The 18,697-nt window shown below is 36.8% G+C and overlaps 4 protein-coding genes across 10 annotated transcripts; 2 read left to right on the forward strand and 2 right to left on the reverse strand.

Annotated features, from left to right (window-relative positions):
• The first annotated feature begins 1,279 nt into the window (after nt 1–1,279).
• Nucleotides 1,280–5,331, forward strand: LOC113699164 (probable prolyl 4-hydroxylase 9). Of its 3 annotated transcripts, none has more exons than XM_072057292.1 (9): nt 1,280–1,510; nt 1,612–1,825; nt 1,971–2,111; nt 2,515–2,672; nt 2,857–2,959; nt 3,365–3,460; nt 4,062–4,127; nt 4,217–4,336; nt 5,122–5,331. In XM_072057292.1, the coding sequence occupies exons 2-9, from the start codon at nt 1,685–1,687 to the stop codon at nt 5,206–5,208; spliced, it is 912 nt and encodes a 303-aa protein (XP_071913393.1). In that variant the 5' UTR covers nt 1,280–1,510; nt 1,612–1,684; the 3' UTR covers nt 5,209–5,331. The 3 variants fall into 3 exon arrangements, with proteins under 3 accessions (XP_071913393.1, XP_071913391.1, XP_071913394.1); XM_072057290.1 differs by having other exon boundaries at nt 1,616–1,825; XM_072057293.1 differs by having other exon boundaries at nt 1,629–1,825.
• Nucleotides 5,332–5,681: 350 nt separating this feature from the next.
• Nucleotides 5,682–9,545, reverse strand: LOC113699163 (uncharacterized). The gene is made up of 9 exons (XM_027219307.2): nt 9,274–9,545; nt 9,014–9,164; nt 8,600–8,768; nt 8,130–8,388; nt 7,861–7,949; nt 6,910–7,092; nt 6,724–6,809; nt 6,516–6,600; nt 5,682–6,416 (listed from the first exon to the last, which is right to left on the reverse strand). Exons 1-9 carry the CDS (start codon nt 9,476–9,478, stop codon nt 6,282–6,284), a joined length of 1,362 nt encoding a protein of 453 aa, XP_027075108.2. The 5' UTR covers nt 9,479–9,545; the 3' UTR covers nt 5,682–6,281.
• Nucleotides 9,546–9,739: 194 nt separating this feature from the next.
• On the reverse strand, nt 9,740–12,659 carry LOC113698939 (uncharacterized). 5 transcript variants are annotated; one of them, XR_011817680.1, is made up of 3 exons: nt 11,483–12,658; nt 10,579–10,722; nt 9,740–9,974 (listed from the first exon to the last, which is right to left on the reverse strand). XR_011817680.1 is itself a non-coding variant. In XM_072057286.1 (3 exons), the coding sequence occupies exons 1-3, from the start codon at nt 12,364–12,366 to the stop codon at nt 9,942–9,944; spliced, it is 1,008 nt and encodes a 335-aa protein (XP_071913387.1). In that variant the 5' UTR covers nt 12,367–12,658; the 3' UTR covers nt 9,740–9,941. The 5 variants fall into 5 exon arrangements, 4 of the variants coding, with proteins under 4 accessions (XP_071913387.1, XP_071913388.1, XP_071913390.1 ...); XM_072057286.1 differs by having other exon boundaries at nt 10,579–10,669; XM_072057287.1 differs by lacking the exon at nt 10,579–10,722 and having other exon boundaries at nt 11,483–12,659.
• Nucleotides 12,660–16,315: 3,656 nt separating this feature from the next.
• Nucleotides 16,316–18,589, forward strand: LOC113700490 (uncharacterized protein At2g23090). The gene is made up of 3 exons (XM_027220971.2): nt 16,316–16,624; nt 16,862–16,902; nt 18,257–18,589. The coding sequence occupies exons 1-3, from the start codon at nt 16,552–16,554 to the stop codon at nt 18,374–18,376; spliced, it is 234 nt and encodes a 77-aa protein (XP_027076772.1). The 5' UTR covers nt 16,316–16,551; the 3' UTR covers nt 18,377–18,589.
• The last annotated feature ends 108 nt before the right edge of the window (nt 18,590–18,697 follow it).

Raw genomic sequence — 18,697 nt, forward strand, 5'->3', positions numbered from 1 at the left:
AAAAGTATTGATATTGTATATACAATTTAAAATCTTTTGGATGGTTACTTGATTTAGAACTTATATTTCGATGGTTGTTAAAAATTTAGCTTGTTGATTTATACAAAATGTAGAAGAAAATGATTGAATATACTATTTTTCTTTCTTAGTTTTGTACAAAAGGGCAATTTAAGATTTTTGAAAGAAAATCTAAATTCTTGGACCTGCATTGTTACTAAACAGTTAAAGTAGGGGAGATATATGTAATTTTTAAAAACTGAGAGGAGCTCTTTGTAATTGTGAGAAACATCAGGGGGGGTTTGTGAAATTATCCCTTAAGAAAAAGCCTCCGCCGGGTGTGATTATGAGTGGTGATTGGTTGGTTGATAGAAAGCAATGCGTGGGATCATCCATCACATTCGCCATTCATTCGTTCATTCAGATTCGGTCAGTCATTCACGCTGAGTAATGGGACTCCACGTGAGGTTGCACCTGACCTGTACGGTGCCCAAAAAAAGCCACCATTCCCGCCTCAAGTTAGCTTTAGCCCCCGGTTGTGGACTTGTGGACTTTTGGTCTTTTCATTTTCCGCCATTGCCAGTTGTGATTTATTTGTGTGTGGTGCTGGGAAGGGGAGTTTAAATTCAACTACGAAAAAGCCCGTTTCGTTTGGATTAATTATTTTTGAAAATATTTTAAAAAAATTTTACTATAACAATATATATGAAAAATTTTTACTGTAAAAATTTGTTAAAATATTATATGAATGAAATGTTTTTTGAATTATTATGTATTACTGTAGCATTGCACCTGAAAAACATATTTTTGAAAAAATGATCAATCCAAATAGTTTCATACCGAAGATTGTCTTTCATTAAAAAAAATAAGGGTCTATTTAATGAGTGTATATATTTTTTTGGGAAAGGATAGAAGATCTAATAAGTGTGCTCGACTACTCATTTAGGTGTCAGATTTTTGAAGATTTCAAATTAATTAAGTGTATATAAATAATGAAAGTTAATAATTATTAATGTGCATATAATTGGAGTGAAGTTTAAATGCATAACTTACTAAATGGACTATTTGTCGGACCAGTTAAAAAAGAATTCGAAAAATAAATGCTAGAAATCGATGAACGTGAAGACAGGACTGCCGTGAATCGATTGATTTATTATAAATAACCCATATATAGACTAGTACTACTAATTTATTAGGAATATAATAGTAGTGTTGCAGTGCTACTTTCACTCACTCCGGGGCTTTATTTGGGGGTGTTTTTGGTGTCTGGCGGGCGGGCGGGCGGGCGGGAGTAGGAGGAGTCGAATGGAATGCTAATGTCGTACACGTACGACTGTGCTAAGTTTGGTAACAAAAAATAAATTCGCGTAATTACTAAAAATAAAAGAAGAGGAGAATTCCCGCCGTGTAAACAAAGAAGTCACATCCTCCACTCCAGTGCTGCACCCGCTCGCTCACTCACACCTTGAATTTTCAAGTTCCTTGTCGTTCTTTCCCTTCAAAGTCTCATCTGGTCCGTCCTCATCTCTGTTTCAACTCAAATTTCTTTTCTTATTTATCATTAGCTTTTTTATCCTTTTCTTTTGCCCTCCTATTTGATCAAAATTTTTGAAGGAAGCCTCTGAATTCAGTCGAATCCAGCTATAAGAGAAGATCGATACTTGATCGGTCAATTCGAGTTTTGGTGATGAAGAACAGTAGGGGAGGTAAAACTGTAGGGAGCAGCGGCGGAGGAACTTGGCGGAGCCTAGGGCTACCTTTAGTCTTCCTCTTGTGCCTTTTTTTCTTCCTTGCCGGCTTCTTCGGTTCTACTCTTTTCTCTCAACCGGTTCTCTCTCTTTATTTGCTTAAAATTATAGTTATAGTTTTTTTTTTTTTTTTTGCTGTTAGTGATGATATATGGTATACGTGATGCGTCTCTCTCTTTCTATGGTCGATTTGGTAGTGGCGATTGATTGACGAATTTATTGCAGGATGAGTGGAGTGCACAGTCTCGGCTTAGGCCAAGGGTGCTGGAGGCGATGGGTGACCAATTGGAGGAGGAAAACAGAGGCTTCGATCCATTGCCCCATGGCCACTCTGGCGAGGGCTCTGTAACTTCCATTCCCTTTCAGGTACCCAAAAATCCGCTGCATCTTCTTATATCCTCCGTATCTTGTGTTTTTGCAAGTTCTGTTTGCCAAAAATGATCTTACGGAGAGACGGAGAGGGAGGTAGTAAAAATTTGTATTTCATTTCTTCCATTGATTGAAACAGAGAATTTTTAATTGGTCTGATATAGGTTTCTTATGCAAATAATTCACACCATGAACTTCTCCTTGATGGATTGTTGAAGCCCAGCAATTGACAAGTCTAGGATTGCATCTGTTTAATTTTGACCTTTTTACTTCTATACCTGTAAATGAGGAGTTGATCCTTTACTTCGACAGATCAATCTTGTCTTCAATTTTGTACCTGGCTCAGCGATTGGAGCCCTTTTTGTTTTTATTATATTTATTATTAAAATTTTCATGCTAGGTGTTAAGCTGGAATCCACGAGCATTGTACTTCCCCAACTTTGCAACTGCAGAACAATGTCAAACTATAGTTACTAGGGCAAAGGCTGGTCTCCAGCCATCTACCTTAGCTCTTCGTGATGGAGAAACTGAAGAAAGTACCAAGGGAATCAGGACAAGGTAAATAGTAAGTTTGTTAAAATGCAAATTCACTGATAAATTTGATCTCCATGCTAGCTTTTCCTTTCTCCTTTTCAGTATCATTTATGAGTTTGAAAAGTAGTGAACTTTGTTGTCTTCTCTTAGGCAACAGCGGGCAAATATACGGAAACTGATAACATCTTGTGGTTTTTTTGTGAATTAGTTCTGGAATGTTTTTAAGTGCATCTGAAGACAAAACAGGGACTTTGGCCCTCATTGAGGAAAAAATCGCTAAGGTGACAATGATCCCAAGGAGTCATGGAGAGGTAATGTTTAACTTGAGATGTTTCCTTCTTTCTCTACCCCCTCCCCTAAGCCATGTGCAAGCAGTTTTGACATTTGAGCCCAGTAAATGATTTTTTAAAAAATCAAATCTGTAGTTTTTATCAGCCTTACAGAGGTCTTATTCCGTTTTATGCCAGACAATTGCCAAAGTGTTTAGATCTTTGAAATGCAATTCAAAGACGTGCATTTAGATCTTTGAAAGCCAAAAGTGTTTTTGGCTATATTCAAATCTTTAAATGACTAAGCATATGATTTGACCCATTTTCAGTCTCAATATTTTCTTGCTTAATGTTGTTTGATTATCTTCTCTGTTGAATTAGTTGGCCTTTGATTTCAGGTCAATTTTAAAACTGTGTGAGTAATGCAAGGATGTAAAAATGTTTCAGGCATTTAATGTCTTGCGGTACGGGATAGGTCAAAGATACCATTCTCATTATGATGCATTCAATCCTGCTGAATATGGTCCACAGAAGAGCCAAAGGGTACGAAAACAATATATTTTCAATCAATCTTCTTTCCAGTTTGAACTGTCTGTTTCTCATGCAAGCAGAATTTTAATTATTATTGAGGCCTCGGGCAAGTGGGCATTTTGGACTTGGGAGTGGCTCGAGAGAATAATATGTTTGCCTCCTAAATCCTGCTGCATCAGCACTCCCATGCCCACCCACACCCCAGAGAAAAGACCAACCCTTTGACTTCTGAATCAAAGCAAAATAGATACAAACTGCAATTAAATTAGTTCAGTTTGGTGCAACTCTAATAATCTTGCGCATAACTATGCAGTACGAAGTTGCAGAACCATCGAGAGAATATTTTACAATGCATAGTCCGTCTCCGTCTCCTCAAACTCTATTTTATAATTTATGGAACACATGCCTGCAGCTATTTTCCAGTTTCCACCTGATGTCCTATAGAATTGCTTCCTTTGTCAGGACTGTTGCTTTCTTCACCTTTCTGTGTCTCCACATTTAAATAAAAATTGCTTAGAGAGTTCTTCATCTCTATGTTCTACTTGCTCTTTCAATCCTTTTGTGAATTCTTGATCAGGCTCTTAATGGTATATCCCTTATTTAATTTTCTCAGGTTGCTTCTTTTTTGCTGTATTTATCTGATGTTGAGGAAGGTGGGGAAACCATGTTCCCTTTTGAGGTAAGTTCAAGCCCACGGTGATTTCGCTTCTCTTGCCTGCTTCTTTCCTTGTATCTCAGTCTGCAGTATATGAATGCTTTAATTTGCAGAATGGGGTGAACATGGATGCTAGTTATGATTATCGTAACTGCATAGGTTTGAAAGTGAAACCACACCGAGGGGATGGACTGCTGTTTTACTCACTTTTCCCAAATGGTACAATTGATCCTGTAAGTTCTTCTGGATGTCACTAGCTTACCTAAATTGCTAATTTTTTCACGGGTGGGGATAGTTGAGTTTGAGTCTTCCCTTCAAATCCATTGTGCAATGATGTGAAAATTGGTTTGTTTACTGGAAACGATCAAACTAGTATAATTAAACATTCAATGGAGTCTATTTACTTTATTTCCTTTATCATGACAAAACAGATTTTGTGTGTACGTTTTTACAATGAACATTATTGTTAAGCGATGGCAACTACCTGGAAACAAGGGAAAACGCATATGGATATATGCATTTGCTGCAATGCGTCCAAACTAGTACTATCTACCTGGTGCCTAAGACCCAATGGGTTCTTGTATTTAGAGAAATGCTGTTTAAAGCATACAAAATCTGTGTTTTTAAATCTTTTAGCAGAAGAAAATAGTAATTGTTTTAGATTACTATATATGCTTATGGAGCGCGTTAGCGCATTAGCGACATAGTAGATGAAATAAATAAATAGGTGTATCTGGAAAACAGGAGACTACTCTTTGATCCATAAATCCCTAGTTTAAAGCTGCGTTAAAAAGGCAGCTAGTAGCTTGCGGCACCATGAGTCCCTTGTATTATCAAAAATGTGATGTTGCACCACAATATAAAAGTTGACGTCTTCAATAAAATGGCCGCTTGTTTCCCTCATTCCGGCTTCCATTCAGTTGCATATATCATGCTCATAAGAGACAGGATAGTTCTTGTTCTCATATTTATTTGTTTCATGAGTTGTAATTTGTATTTTGTCTCCCCATTTTCCCAGGCCTCACTTCATGGGAGCTGTCCCGTAATTCGAGGGGAAAAGTGGGTGGCCACAAAATGGATCAGGGATCAAGAACAGGATGATTAGGCGTTTGTAACTGTGTTTCAAAAAGTTATTACTGTCGAGGAATGTCAAGCAAGTTTTGCAGTAAATATACCCATATTCTTTGTTTTCTAATTTAAGAAGAGATACAAAATCCTTTTTCTGCTCTCCTTATATTGCGGTGAGATGGGCATGGATCTAATGATTGTCAGAGCGCACCCTGTTTACAGCATCTTGTACATCACAGGCTGGAGACCTTTTCACACTACCTGATATTGAACTTGGACAAAAACAAGACGCTGGGATGAGCGAATTTATATCATCATCCATGGACCCTTGCGAATCACACTATTATGCCAACTGCATGCTCTCCTACACATTCATCAAATGATAGCGCTTGTTAGCAATAACTGTTGTGTATTTCTTGCAATCTCAATGGATCAAGGTTGGAGTTGCTTCTCAGGGGAAAAAGATGAAGCTCGGAAATTACTCAGATTCTTGGTACAGTCACTCGGATATCCCCTTGAGCAAATAAATAGTAGGTCGCTCGGCATTCTTCCCAAACATTATATATATTGCATGAATTAGCTTACATCTAAAATATGGCTTCACTCATTTCCTCCAGTACAAAACGTAAACAGCAAACTTCCAACAAAATGAAACCTCTCTCCCCTCTTGGAACTTTACAGCTTTCTATAAGACGAATAACCAAAAGCACGATTACAACCGGAACATCATCTCTCTCGTGAAAGTGGTTGGGCACCAGATGATTCATGGCACCTTCTTGCGGATTTCGCTTGATTTTCTAGATCATGCATATCTTGAGAACCATCACCGAATAATAAAACACGGAGCTAATCAAAGCATGCTTCATTTTGATTCTAATGCACCAGCCCTTTACTCGACCCAGTGGAAGGAATTCAAATTGGAATTCACAAAGCTCAACATCAAGCCCACAGATCATCTCCTATTGTGTTCTTTGGACTTTCACTCATTCCTTCATTTTTCAGTCATTCAGCAGGCTAATAATCGAGAAGGATCTAATTTCCATCTGTTTAAGAATGACTGATGATGCAGGACTGCTCAAATAAGTGATCTGAAAAGAATGTGCATATACATCACAACTTGTGCCAATTTTGGTAGGGTTGCTTCGCTGGCCGCTTTAACATATACATGCAGCCAGCAGATGAGAATAGACCAAGAGCAGCAAATGCAATAATCGTTGAATTTGCAACAGTGCGATAATAACCTCTCTGCAGGATTACCAAGCAAAAATGGACCTTTCAATCATGAGAACTAAGAATAAAAATAAATAATATTTGGCCTGGGAAAAATAATATTACAGGACCTACTTGCACCAAAAATGACAAGAACACCATGTTAACAGGAGCTTGAGATAGAGTTATCATTCCTCCACGAAGTTCATTTGGTACATACCTGTGAAAGCCATAAAAATAAAAGTTAATGTAAAGTCATTGCTCTGATGCAAGACAGATAGACACTTATAAAGGAAACTCACAAAAGTTGTCATATATTAATCATAATAGAACACAAACTTACATGCTTCTCAATCTGGCAAGTGAAGGCAAAACAACACCAACGCAAGCATGAAATAAGAAGAACAGTACTAGGAGAACACCAACGTCCTGAAAAAGAATAAACAAAAAGCAATGTGCATTTAGCAGCAAGCTTTGTATGTGTATAACATTTACTTCTTCAGACAGTCAAGTTTTAAAAGGAACATACCTGATAATCATAAGCTACAACAGATAAAAGGAGGCCCATCACAGGAAGCACGTATATTAAACATTCCTCTATCCTAAGTGATATCGTTCCATTATACAACCAGGGAACTGCAGTGCTTCCTAGCATTCTTGCCCCCATCAAACAAGGATATATTAATCCTAATTGTACCTCTCTGCCATCAGCCTTCAATGTGAAAAATTAAAAATTCAACACTAATGAAAAGCTAATTGTAAGAGGGACGAAAAAGAAAGTGAAAGAAAAGATACAAACAGGTTAGATCATAATAACAATCAACTTTATAAGCCATAAGGAAATCATGTTTTAGGTTAAAAAGGCAAAACTCCCACTAAACTATTTTTTTTCCCCAGAAAAAGATCTAAACTGGTCCAAATGCTATAGTTGTCAAACTTAAGTTTTTCAACCATGAAACAAATCACGCAAGTTTTGAAAACACAAACTGCGGCCATTCATGGAAAAATTGTGATTCATATATAACATCTTTGAACAACAAATCCGATCACTTGATTACTTTAATATGTTAATTAAAGACTTAAATATAAAATGCCGCATCAACCTTAGAATGAAAAGCTTTCTCCAAAATTGATCTCGCCCAATTTTGAGAGGTCAGGAAGAATTGGAGCTTTTTGCTGTAGTGGTAAATGGCAATCTATCAACAACTAGAACTTACCGCATCTAATGATTAAGCTATCATTCTCAAGAAACTTGGAAGAGAAAGTAAAGAACTCATCCAAAGCTTCCATATTAGAAGATCGCCACAGTTTCAACAATATGACATATTACTAGGCTGCATATAATTCATCTCAAACAGAAGGAAAATTAAATTAACTAAAGTATAATTACCAGATATACTTGGTACTATGTATGTCAGAAAGTTGGGGAAAGACAAGAAGAAATTAGGTTTCTTTGTACAAAATTGCATCAGTAGCTTACCACAATTGTTGGAGCCCAGAGAACCCAGAAAACTGCAATAGAGAGGTGTACGCAAACTTGTGACCATGATAGCAACCATACCCTTTTATCTAGCAAGAAAGGAAATTCGTCATTGACAAGAAGATATTTGATGAATAACAGACCACCATATGTGCATGGGCGTCACTTCATTGTTCTCAAGTATTCAATCTCAACAAATAATTTGAACTATCTTAAGCAAAACAATTTCAATATATCCATGGCCCTATGTAACTATCAGCACAATTTACCTGAAAAGATATGTGTCTGGAACGAAATCCAATAGTCACTACAACTGGCTGTTCGTGGATTTTCCTTGAATCCCCGAGCAACATGAAGGATACATATAATTGCTAGAACCACAGCTGCATTGTAAGGAGAAAGTATGGATTTATCCCTGTTGCCTCCAATCAACCAATTCCCAAGGAACTGGCTGCAGATGAATGATGCAGATTCAATAAAAGTCATTAACCAAAACAAGTCGTTTAACGTATCTTGCCTCTGGCCCAGCTGCAGAGTGTGAGCAAGTGTAATCATTAGTTGAGTAGCAGCAGACACAGAATCCATCAGAAAAAATGCAGTCCTCACTCCTCATGCAATAGGATGGGTAAACTCGACAATGTTCAATAAGACAACCTTTAGACTACAGGACACCAAATTAACGAGCAGAGGTGGCATTCATGCGATTAGAAAAGTTGTAAACAAGACTTGGAAGACGAACCTTATCATGCTCGAAGACCATCCATGCCTCAAAACTGAAGGAAAATATAGAAGAGGCAAGAGAAAGACAGAAGCTTGTGAAACATAAGCTTGCATGTGTGAGGAAGCTTTTGAATATAGAAACAAGGAGATGCAGGGTGTAAAATAGCAAGCAAACGTTCCTTGGACCCCTGCATAAACACAGTCATTGAGAGTAATCACATATCAATGTGGAGCAAAATGCCGCAACAGAAATTATAACCGTAATTGGGCCAATAAGCAGTTTGATGACTGATTAATAAACATGATGATTTTACTCAAAAACCAAAAATAAGCAAACTTGCAGAAGTTTTAAGCATCCCCCACCACCCCATATAACAATCTAAGAAAAGAAGAGCACCAAACAAATTCAGGCAGTGCAAGAGAGCAGGCTTACATCAAATCAGAAAGCACGCCTAAGAAAGTACCGATAAAGAGTGAGGCAGCGCATCCCGCGCACACATACAGCAGCATTTGCTCCTTACTAACTCCTCCGTAATAGTGTTCCCATTCGAACTCCCCGAACACCGTCCCCAAGCCCTCCATCACTAGTTTATCATTCAAAAAATAAACCAATAATAACAGTCAGTCGGATTAAGCAATGAAACGAGAATTGGAGACTCGGAAGAAAAAAGGTAAAGGTGAGCGATGGATCACCGGAGGAGAGTGAAAATAGGAGAAGGAAACTTCTTTGGAAACGGAAGAAAGCTGATGAGGATTGGGCGTGATCGAAGACTGTAGTGGGTGCCGCTCTGCCAGAGTAATGAGGGCAGAAATAGATGGAAGCGAAGCATGATATTAGCGTGAATAGGTAGAGCGCTTTATTGGGTTCCCAAACATCGCTCTCCTCCACCACTCCCATTTTTGTTATTTTACGGCTGCCGTCTCAAAGACGAGTCTTAGGCCGACGAGACGAGAATACTTCTGCTAGTAGAAGGAATTTGTCGACGGAGTAATTGCTTTAGCAGAGGTCACCGGCGCCGGTGGGATATTAATTAATTAATTTAGTATAAAATTGCAAGCATTCCTCTCAGACAATCCCAGATCTGAATGAAATTCGGATCGGATGCTTTCAAGTGAGTTTGGGACGTTGGGCCAAGGCCCAATTTAATTACTGACTAACTTGGATGAAAACATTTTTGAGGGTCTTTTGGATTTTGTGGTCGTAGTTCCTTAGAAGCACAAACTAACACAGAATCTCACGAGTTCCACAGCTGCAAAACGACATGGTACATTACTTTTCCTACTTCTTTTTTTTGACATGCCAGATTCATTCATTCGCAAGTACTAGAAACTGCAGCCCTCAGCGTGATCAGCTACAGGCATCAGAAAGGCCTCTCACTTTTTATGATTTTGTCCTGGGATTCAAAGCAAAAAACCTTCATCAGGCTCACAAAAATGCACAAAATACAAGGGGCCCAAAAAGAAAAACGGAGTAAAATTAGCTAGCTCTAGTCCAACTACTTCCTCGAGCAAGCCAGGAAGTCATTATTGTCAGGCAAACAAGAAGTTGCTATTCTCAGTTTCTCAGCATTATGTAGCCTATAAGAAATGTATTGTCACATCAGCTTCAGTTACGCAGCCTGTGTAGAATTATGTCACAGATATTGAACAGAGAAATCAGGCCCCTGATAGATTTGCTTCTATTGAGTGACGGTTACTCTCGATTAAAATTTTGTCCTTTCGCGGCGTCATAGCTTGCAAGCAAGTGGAACAGTTAATCAAGTTCTTTTGACCAGCATTTGCTCAATCAAATCGATGCAGTTTCCGGACTAACTTCCATTTTTAGCACCGAATTAATTCAACAATTTGGAAGCTGTCCCCTTTTGAAAAGCTAGTTTATTTCCATCAAAGGCAACAAGATTGCTAAATTTAACAAACCCGTGATCTATCCTGTCACTGAGATTAAAGCACGTGTAAATGGACATCAGAAAGGCAATCATTTGGAGGGATCTCAGTTACCTCCCATTCAGGTATGCTTGCTGACAGAAGGGCCATATACCGTTCCATTGCCCTTTCTGAGCTCATGTCACCCAGCTTTTGCCAAGCATTCCTACCATACCAAAATGAATCCACCGTAGTTCAGTTCAAAAACGGCTACCGGTCCTATTCCAAAATAAAAACTTTACAAGTTGTCGAACATGAATAACATCAGAAAGGCGTACAAGAAGTCTAAGCCGATTTTAGTAAAGTTAAAGAAGACGGAGTTGGACAAACGAACGTGCTACTAATTTTCACGTGATTCTTCATGCTGCCCTATCAATAGTCAATACGAACACTGATACGTGTAATTCAATTTAAAAACAGCGCAACCAAAACTGTGAAAAAGAAGAGAAAGAAGCTGAACAGGAAGTCGTAAAAGCAATATAAGACTCTCGGATTCCATGATCAGTTGAAGGGAACTAGTTAACATTCAAGCAAAACAGTGCTGGAAAAACAGGGAATCAGAATAGAATGCAAGGCGGGTATGTCTCGTGTCAAATAATGGCAACTCATACTACTTGTTTAAGAGGTTTGGAAGATGGGGTATGTCTCATGTCAAATGGTGGCAACTCATACTGCTGGGCTTCCACTTCAGTGTTAAATTACTGCAACTGTTTGTCAATGCTTCCTACACAATAATGCGTCCAGACAAAGCCACGTTCTAGTTCTGTTAATTTTGAAAACATTAGCATTCTACTAGACATGCAGCATTCCGTCCTAGGTGCCTTCTCCCTAGCCCCTTCAGTCATGTTTATCTTTCATCGTCCAAATTCTTCTGAGCGAGTCAACAAAAGATAACCCGACAATATACGAGACAAGAAATTTGTTAATAATTCCTTGAAACAAATAGCTGATGTAAAAGATCATAAGGTAAGGTTAATACCACTTAGCACGAGCTGAAACCTTCAATGCCGTTGGCTGTGGCCCGTGGCAAGGTCCTTCCATGGCAACCCTGTGAAGCCCGTAAAGCTGCATCCTTGTGTTGCCATCAATACGATCAGCATTGCCCTTGGAACCAACAAAAGCCACTGCTGCATCAAAATGCTTCTCCAGCTCACTTCTCTCTATCCCTTCCCAATCATCAAACAGCCCCTCTTCTGATTCTTCCATCCCCACCCGATTATTAGATTCATTGCCCTCACTCCTCTCAGTGCTCTGTGCTGCATCCCTCTCTGTTTCTTGACTATGTTTATCCTCCAAAACCTCACAAATTTCCTCATCCTTGCCCTCCCTCACTTCAAATTCTTCCCTTAAACTCAATGCCACATAAGCGTCTTCAACTAGGCTTTGTAGTTCTTCTTCAGTTCCCTGGGGCATTGGCCTCGATTCAGAACATTCATCAACTTCTTCCTTTTCTTTAATATCCTCACCGCCACCGACCCCGACACTATCTTTTTCTTCCCTCGCCTCTTGTACTAGTACGTTTTCGACAACTCCACCAAGAGCTTCATCGTTGGTGTTATTATCTTTCTCTTCTTGTTTCAGCTCGTTCCCTTCACCATCAACACTGTGAACTTCTCCCGACATCACTGCTTGAAACCCAGAATTCCCAAGATTTCTTTCTTGTCCAATATCAAAAACCCCAGGATATTTTTTGCCAACATGCTCCAAAAACCCAGCTTTATCAATTAAAACATCGTTTCTTGAATTGCACGTAGCATTGGTGACATCTTCAGCAGAACTCGAACGAAGCTTAGACAGAATAAAATAAACAACCACTGTGAGGGATGCAGAAAAAGCCAAGTCCTGAAAAAACCCAGCCACCATCCTGTGTAAGTGTGACAGAGGAAAAAAAACCAGAGGAGAATTGTGGCGATCACAAGTCGGAAATTTGATGCAACAAAAATACTGGGAGGGGGGGTTAGGATTTGGCAGAGCCAGAAGAAGAGCACTAAAGTATATTCTACTAAAAATTGAAATTGTTGCCGTGGGTGGGTCCACAGTGTTGGCAAGGCTTCACAAAAGCTGCTTGCCTGAAAACGACCCTCTTTCCCTGTTATTATACTATTTAAAGCGGTTTAGAGTACGGAAAACACGAAAGTGCGGTACCAAGAAACACCACTTTCCTATTTTATCCATGTATTGAGTAAATCCATCCATTTACTATGATTTGCCATTAGCAGTCTTGTCTTTTCTTCTTTTGACACCTGTATCTTATCGTGGATTTTGTTTTCCCCTTTTCTTCTCTTCTTCTTGATGTTTCTTGGCGAAGTTGGTCGTGTCTTTCCGCCGCTTTCCTTGCTTGGAATTTTGCTTCTTTACCTTTTCATTCATGATTTTTAGATTTTTTTTCTTATCAAGACACAATTCAATCCAAGGGACTTCTCCTCTTACACTCCAAATAGAAACTCAAACCAGTGTAGACAATTGCATGGATCTATATTGTTGTATTTTGCAATAGTATATAGTGCATTTAAGGCTTTTTTTTCCAAGGCAAGTGCATTTAAGAATTGAAACTCAAAATTTTTGTTGTTTCAATCATTAAACCGTCTCGTTAACAATTATCAAAGAAACATGTGATGAAAGCTTTTGTATGCCAATTTTGATCATACCTATAGAATTATATACATGTTTAATCCACCCCCTGTGCCCCACACTCCTCAATAGACGACTAGAGTTGTGATTATGAAGAATATATCTTTAGGAAAAATATAATTTTGGTCCCAAAGTTTGGCTCGAAAGTAGGGATGGCAACGGGGGCGGGCACCGGCCCCGCGGGGGGTCATTGGAGCGGGGGGCTGGGGGCGGGGGAGTATATTCTCGCCTCACCCCCGCCCCTTCACCCGTTTGAAAATATATATATAATGATATTATCAATTATACTACTAATTATACATGTCTATTAATAAAAATTATTAATTTTTTATACTAAATTTATTAATACATTTATGTTAAATTTCTAACTACACTTAATACAATAATACTTTTTTTCTAAAAAATATACAATAATAATTTAGTGATTGTATTTGTATCAAAAGTGAAAACTTGATTATTTTAGTTATATTTGTTTTATCATATTAGATTGTATTCAAATAACCTTTGTTTAATTATTTTTATGAGTTTCAATTGTGAAGTTACAATGAATAATAATTTGATGATGTATTAATATTTTAGTACTTGATTATTTGCTCAAATTTAATTATAATAAAATTATATAATAAAATTTTTTTAACCCTACAGGTGCCCTTGCGGGAGAAGCGGGGCGGGGGAAGCCGAGGGCGGGGGACGGGGTGGGGGTTGGAGGAGGTGTCCCCCGCCCCATTGCCACCCCTACTCGAGAGCTATTTCAATTTCGAAGTTTGCGTGAGGCAAATCTAGTCCTTAATATTTATAATTTGAAGCAAATTTAGGATCATTGAATGATTTTATTCAATTATCATAGAGATGGAGTCACATAAGACCACGTGACCCTTGCTAGAAATTATGACCTTATATTTTCTTTTAAAGGATAAGGGGAAAAGAAATGAGATCTAGATTGAGACTAATTTTGGTATGTCATAATGTACATCTTTGTGTTTTTAGTAACTTCACTTTTTTTAAGTTAAACACGTGTGGTTATGTAAGTAATTAATTTTTAGTATCATCAATTTTTTATTTGTTGTTTTAGACAAGGGTCACGTGATTATGATGACCAGTTTAATATGGGGGAAGGAAATAACCTTGTGAATTGCCCTAAATATGCTTCAAATCTGAAATATTAGAGACCAAAATTACCTTGGCCTAAACTTTAGCAACTAAGATTGCTGATATGTCAAACTTTGGAGATTAAAATTGTATTTTTTTCTATATATCTTTTTGGATGTATTCTCTTACATCTCTGTCTGTTTTTATATATTGGCAGTGTAGCAGTAGTTATGCATGCATGTCATACATATGTATCATTTACATTTCAAATTTAAATTTATATTATGTGATAATAATAAAAATTTTTATTGTTAAAAAAATACACCGACAATGTATAAAAAAATTTACTCTTAAATGAAAGTGATTGTTAGGCCCTCAAGAATTATTTTAGCACTCATAAGCATATGGATGCAATAATTGTTGGGATAATTTTAAAAACCTCCCTTGAAGTTTTTGATAATTTTGCTTGACTCCTCGTCAAGTTTAAAAAATTACACTTACCTTCCTTAGCACGATAAAATGCCTATAATGCCTTCCATTTGGTAGACATTTTTAAATTTAAGGCAATAATTGATAAAATCCAAAAAATATATATTTTTCTATCTCTTTTCTATTTTCACTCCTCTCTTTTCTAGTTAATATAACCTATTTTTATTACCTTCAATTTTGTGGATATCAGCAAATTGAAATTACAAAATCAACAGAGAAAGCAAATTATGTGTCAAACTAGAAGGACATGAAGAGACATGCAGTAAAAGAAAAATAAATTATGAAATTGATGATTGAAATATGAAAAAAAACTAAAGATATGGAATTTGTCATATTTTATTTGTTGTTAAGAATTTTTTTTTATAAAATGTCAATAATTACATAAGAATTTCTTTCATTGGATTTGAAATTTGTTATTATGATTTTATTGTAGAGGTAGAATTTGTTCTTTACTTTTGAGATATTAATATTTTTAAGACCATAAAAGGATTGTAATAGTGGTTATAGGTCAGATTATATTGTATTGAAATGTATTTGAGCATTAATATTTAATTTTTGAGTATAAAATTGGTTGTCAATGGGGTTTTTATATGTGTGTGTGTGTGTTTTTTTTACATGGCAAGTATTAATAATATATATGTAATTTAGGATCTTTTGGACGATTATTTGGTTTAGAACTTATGGTTAGATGGTTGTTAAGGATTATACTCGTTGATTTGTGCAAAGAATGAAAGAAAATGATTAAGTATACTCTATTTTTTTTTTAATTTTGTACAAAAGGGTAATTTAGGATTTTTGTGAGAAAATCTATATTGTTACTAAATAATAAAAATAGGAGAGGTGTATGTAATTTTTAAAACTTAAGGGTAGCTCTCTGTAATTGTTAGAAGTTTGTGAAATTATCCCAAAATTGTTTGTCATACGTCCACGTGGAATTCATTATTAGTTAGTAACTAGTAGCGCGTGAACTTAGAAAAATTATTTAAAGAATTAATCTTTTATATTTTGAATCATGAGCGTGAAATAACAAGAGATATATATATAAATATATATATATATATATATAATTGTACACACATGACATGTATCTATTGTATATACATTCTTATCCTTCTCTAAATAGTAACAAATCTAGCGTGGCTAATTGTATGCAAAAAAAAAAAATTCCTATCTCTCCAAAGGAAAGAGCAAATGGAAAAGAAAAGCCAAATTTCATTACTGCCCTCTTCAAAAGGTGAATATTACCTGTCTATATATATGTGTATATTACAGCACTTAGGATCATCGGTGACATATTTTGAGTGCCAATCTAATGTCACATCTAATATTGCGCCAAGTGTCCTGTTATTATTTGTATTTTAATTTTTTAATAATTCAAATTGATTTGATTTAACACAAATTTTATTTTCTTTTTTCCCATATCATGAGTAGTTAACTCAAAAGTGATGGTATTTGAATTAGATCAGGGGTTCAAAGTTTTAGAGGATAGAAAAAATTTGTGTTAAATCAAATTAATTTGAATTATTGAAAAATTAAAATGCAAATAATAATAGAACACTTGACGCAATATTAGAGATGACATTGGATTGACACTTAAAATATGTAGGATCCCAAGTGATATTATAGGTACAAGTGATCCGAGTTTTGCCGAGTTGAAGTTGACGGTGTATGGTGGCGCTTTTGTCCGGCTGTCGCATAATAATTGATAGGAGTCCGCCGCTGCGCCTGTCTTCTGCGACTGTAATTTCAGATCAAACTCAATTAATTTTCGGAGGAAGGACATTTTAGTTTCCTCTACTTATCCTTTTCCACGGTTCAGACGATTACTACAATCGAAGAATGGGTGGCGGCAACGGTCAAAAGTCCAAGATGGCTCGCGAGAAGAACTTGGAAAAAATGAAAGGCCCCAAAGGTGGTATCTTTTTCTTTTCTTTTTTTAATGCTCATTTTGGTTTATCAACTTATTTCTGTCGGCGAAAATAATGGAATATGGGATAATCAGTTCAGGTTTTTCCATTTAATTTCGTCCAAGCTCAATTCTGCACAGATCACCTAGATAGTTCCGGAGGGTTTTACGGCTTCTTTTTAATGTTTCCAATTTTGGATTATTAGCTGTTTGTTAATCCACGCAATTCTACGGCATTGGCAGGAAGTCAGCTGGAGACCAACAAAAAAGCGATGAATATCCAGGTATTTTTTCTTTCCAACAGTTGCTACTGAACAGAAATGCGCTGAGAATTTACTGACTAGTTACTAGTTACTACTACTTTTTACTTGAAAAGAGAAATATTTGATCTAATTGAAGGTGTCTGGAGCCTTTTCACAGCTGGTGGGGATTAACTTTTTTTTTTTTTTTTTTTGGAGTGGGGGTTGGGGAGGCCTCAGTAGGTAATAGGCATAATATTCAGTAAGTGCATTGTTTTGTTAGTTGATTCTCTGTAGTTGTCCATCATGGAATAGTGTTGCATTACGTGAATGAAGTTTAGGTTGGGCCTCGACGCTATATGGTAATTCAAAGAAAGTCTCCTAGTCTTCAAGGACTTGCATTTTATTCAGCTAGGTTGGTTTCTAATGCTGTGTGTATATTTATGGAAAGAAAGTGCCTAAGGCTTCATGGAAGGACTTATCTTTGGATCAAACAGATATGTTTGAAGGCACAAAAGCATACTATGTGCTGTTATTCAAACATGCCCCCGCCTGATAATTCTCAGTTGAATTATTTGCAAATCAGTTCATTGAGATATACGGGATTTATCTTCGTTAGAAGAAACGGGAAAAAAAAAAAGTAGAAAAGGAAGAAGAAGGTTTAGTCTTGACTCGGTTCGTATCCCCACTGTAAAACTGTAACATACTACGATATGCAGGAGAATAATTTGTAGTGACTGGTTGGAGCTGAAACACAAACATGCTGGTTTATTGCACAATTTATTGTTCAATATTGAAAAGATTGTTGGTACAACTTAGCCTTAATGAGGTGGAAATGATCTTTTTTTTTTTTGGGTAGTTTTCCATCCTATTCTTCCACCTTCCATCCTTCCATTGCTCTCTATTTTTTTGTTTTTTTTTCAGTTTCTCATGTCATTGTAGTGGAGGGATTTAAGCCACCCACAAATGTGGAAATTTACTTATGATAAGCAGCAAGTCTTTAGTTGCACATTTCACTTCAGCCTGGTGTTACGTTTGAAGTTGGAGGTACTTTGCAATCGGGCTTTGTCTTCATATGCGAAGCCTTTGACATGTTTCTACTTATGCCAGAGCATTTGCATTGTCCCATTACAATTTACAAAAGAGGACCTCATCATGTTTGCAAAGCTGGTTTTTGAGTATTGATATGTACATATATACATACCTACATACTCACACAATATATATGTGCGTGTATATATTTGTAGGACGTCTTTCACAAAGGAACATATCTTTTTTGCTAAAGCAAATGTTTTCATTTCTTATAGCATATATTATCTGTTATAGTTTGTGTCAACATATTTTGCGGTGATATAAATATATTTTATCACAACTAATTCTTTCTAAATTTTGAATCCAGTGCAAGGTGTGTATGCAAACTTTCATGTGTACCACATCGGAGGTGAAGTGTCGGGAGCATGCTGAAGCCAAGCACCCAAAAGCTGATGTTTATGCTTGCTTTCCACATCTCAAAAAATGAAGTAGTGTCTGGTTCAAATTCTTTCGTTGAGGGAAAGGATATAGGCTGTTGCCTGCAACTTTAAACTGCCTTCAACATCTATAGTTTATATGTAAAAGTGTGTAATGCTTCATCTTTTGTATGATTGATTGTAAGACCTCATATAACTTGATTGGATGGTTATGGGCTGTTTTACATAAATGTTTAAAAGGTGTCATGTTTCTTTCGTAAAAACTCTCTCTATCGGTAATTAAGCTGGAGGTGGTGGAAATTATGGATTTGCCTCTCCTTTAGATCCCTAAACATTTGATGAAAAAGATTCAGTGAGATAATTATTTCCAG

Source organism: Coffea arabica, chromosome 7c (assembly GCF_036785885.1).
Source record: "Coffea arabica cultivar ET-39 chromosome 7c, Coffea Arabica ET-39 HiFi, whole genome shotgun sequence".
Taxonomy (NCBI): domain Eukaryota; kingdom Viridiplantae; phylum Streptophyta; class Magnoliopsida; order Gentianales; family Rubiaceae; genus Coffea; species Coffea arabica.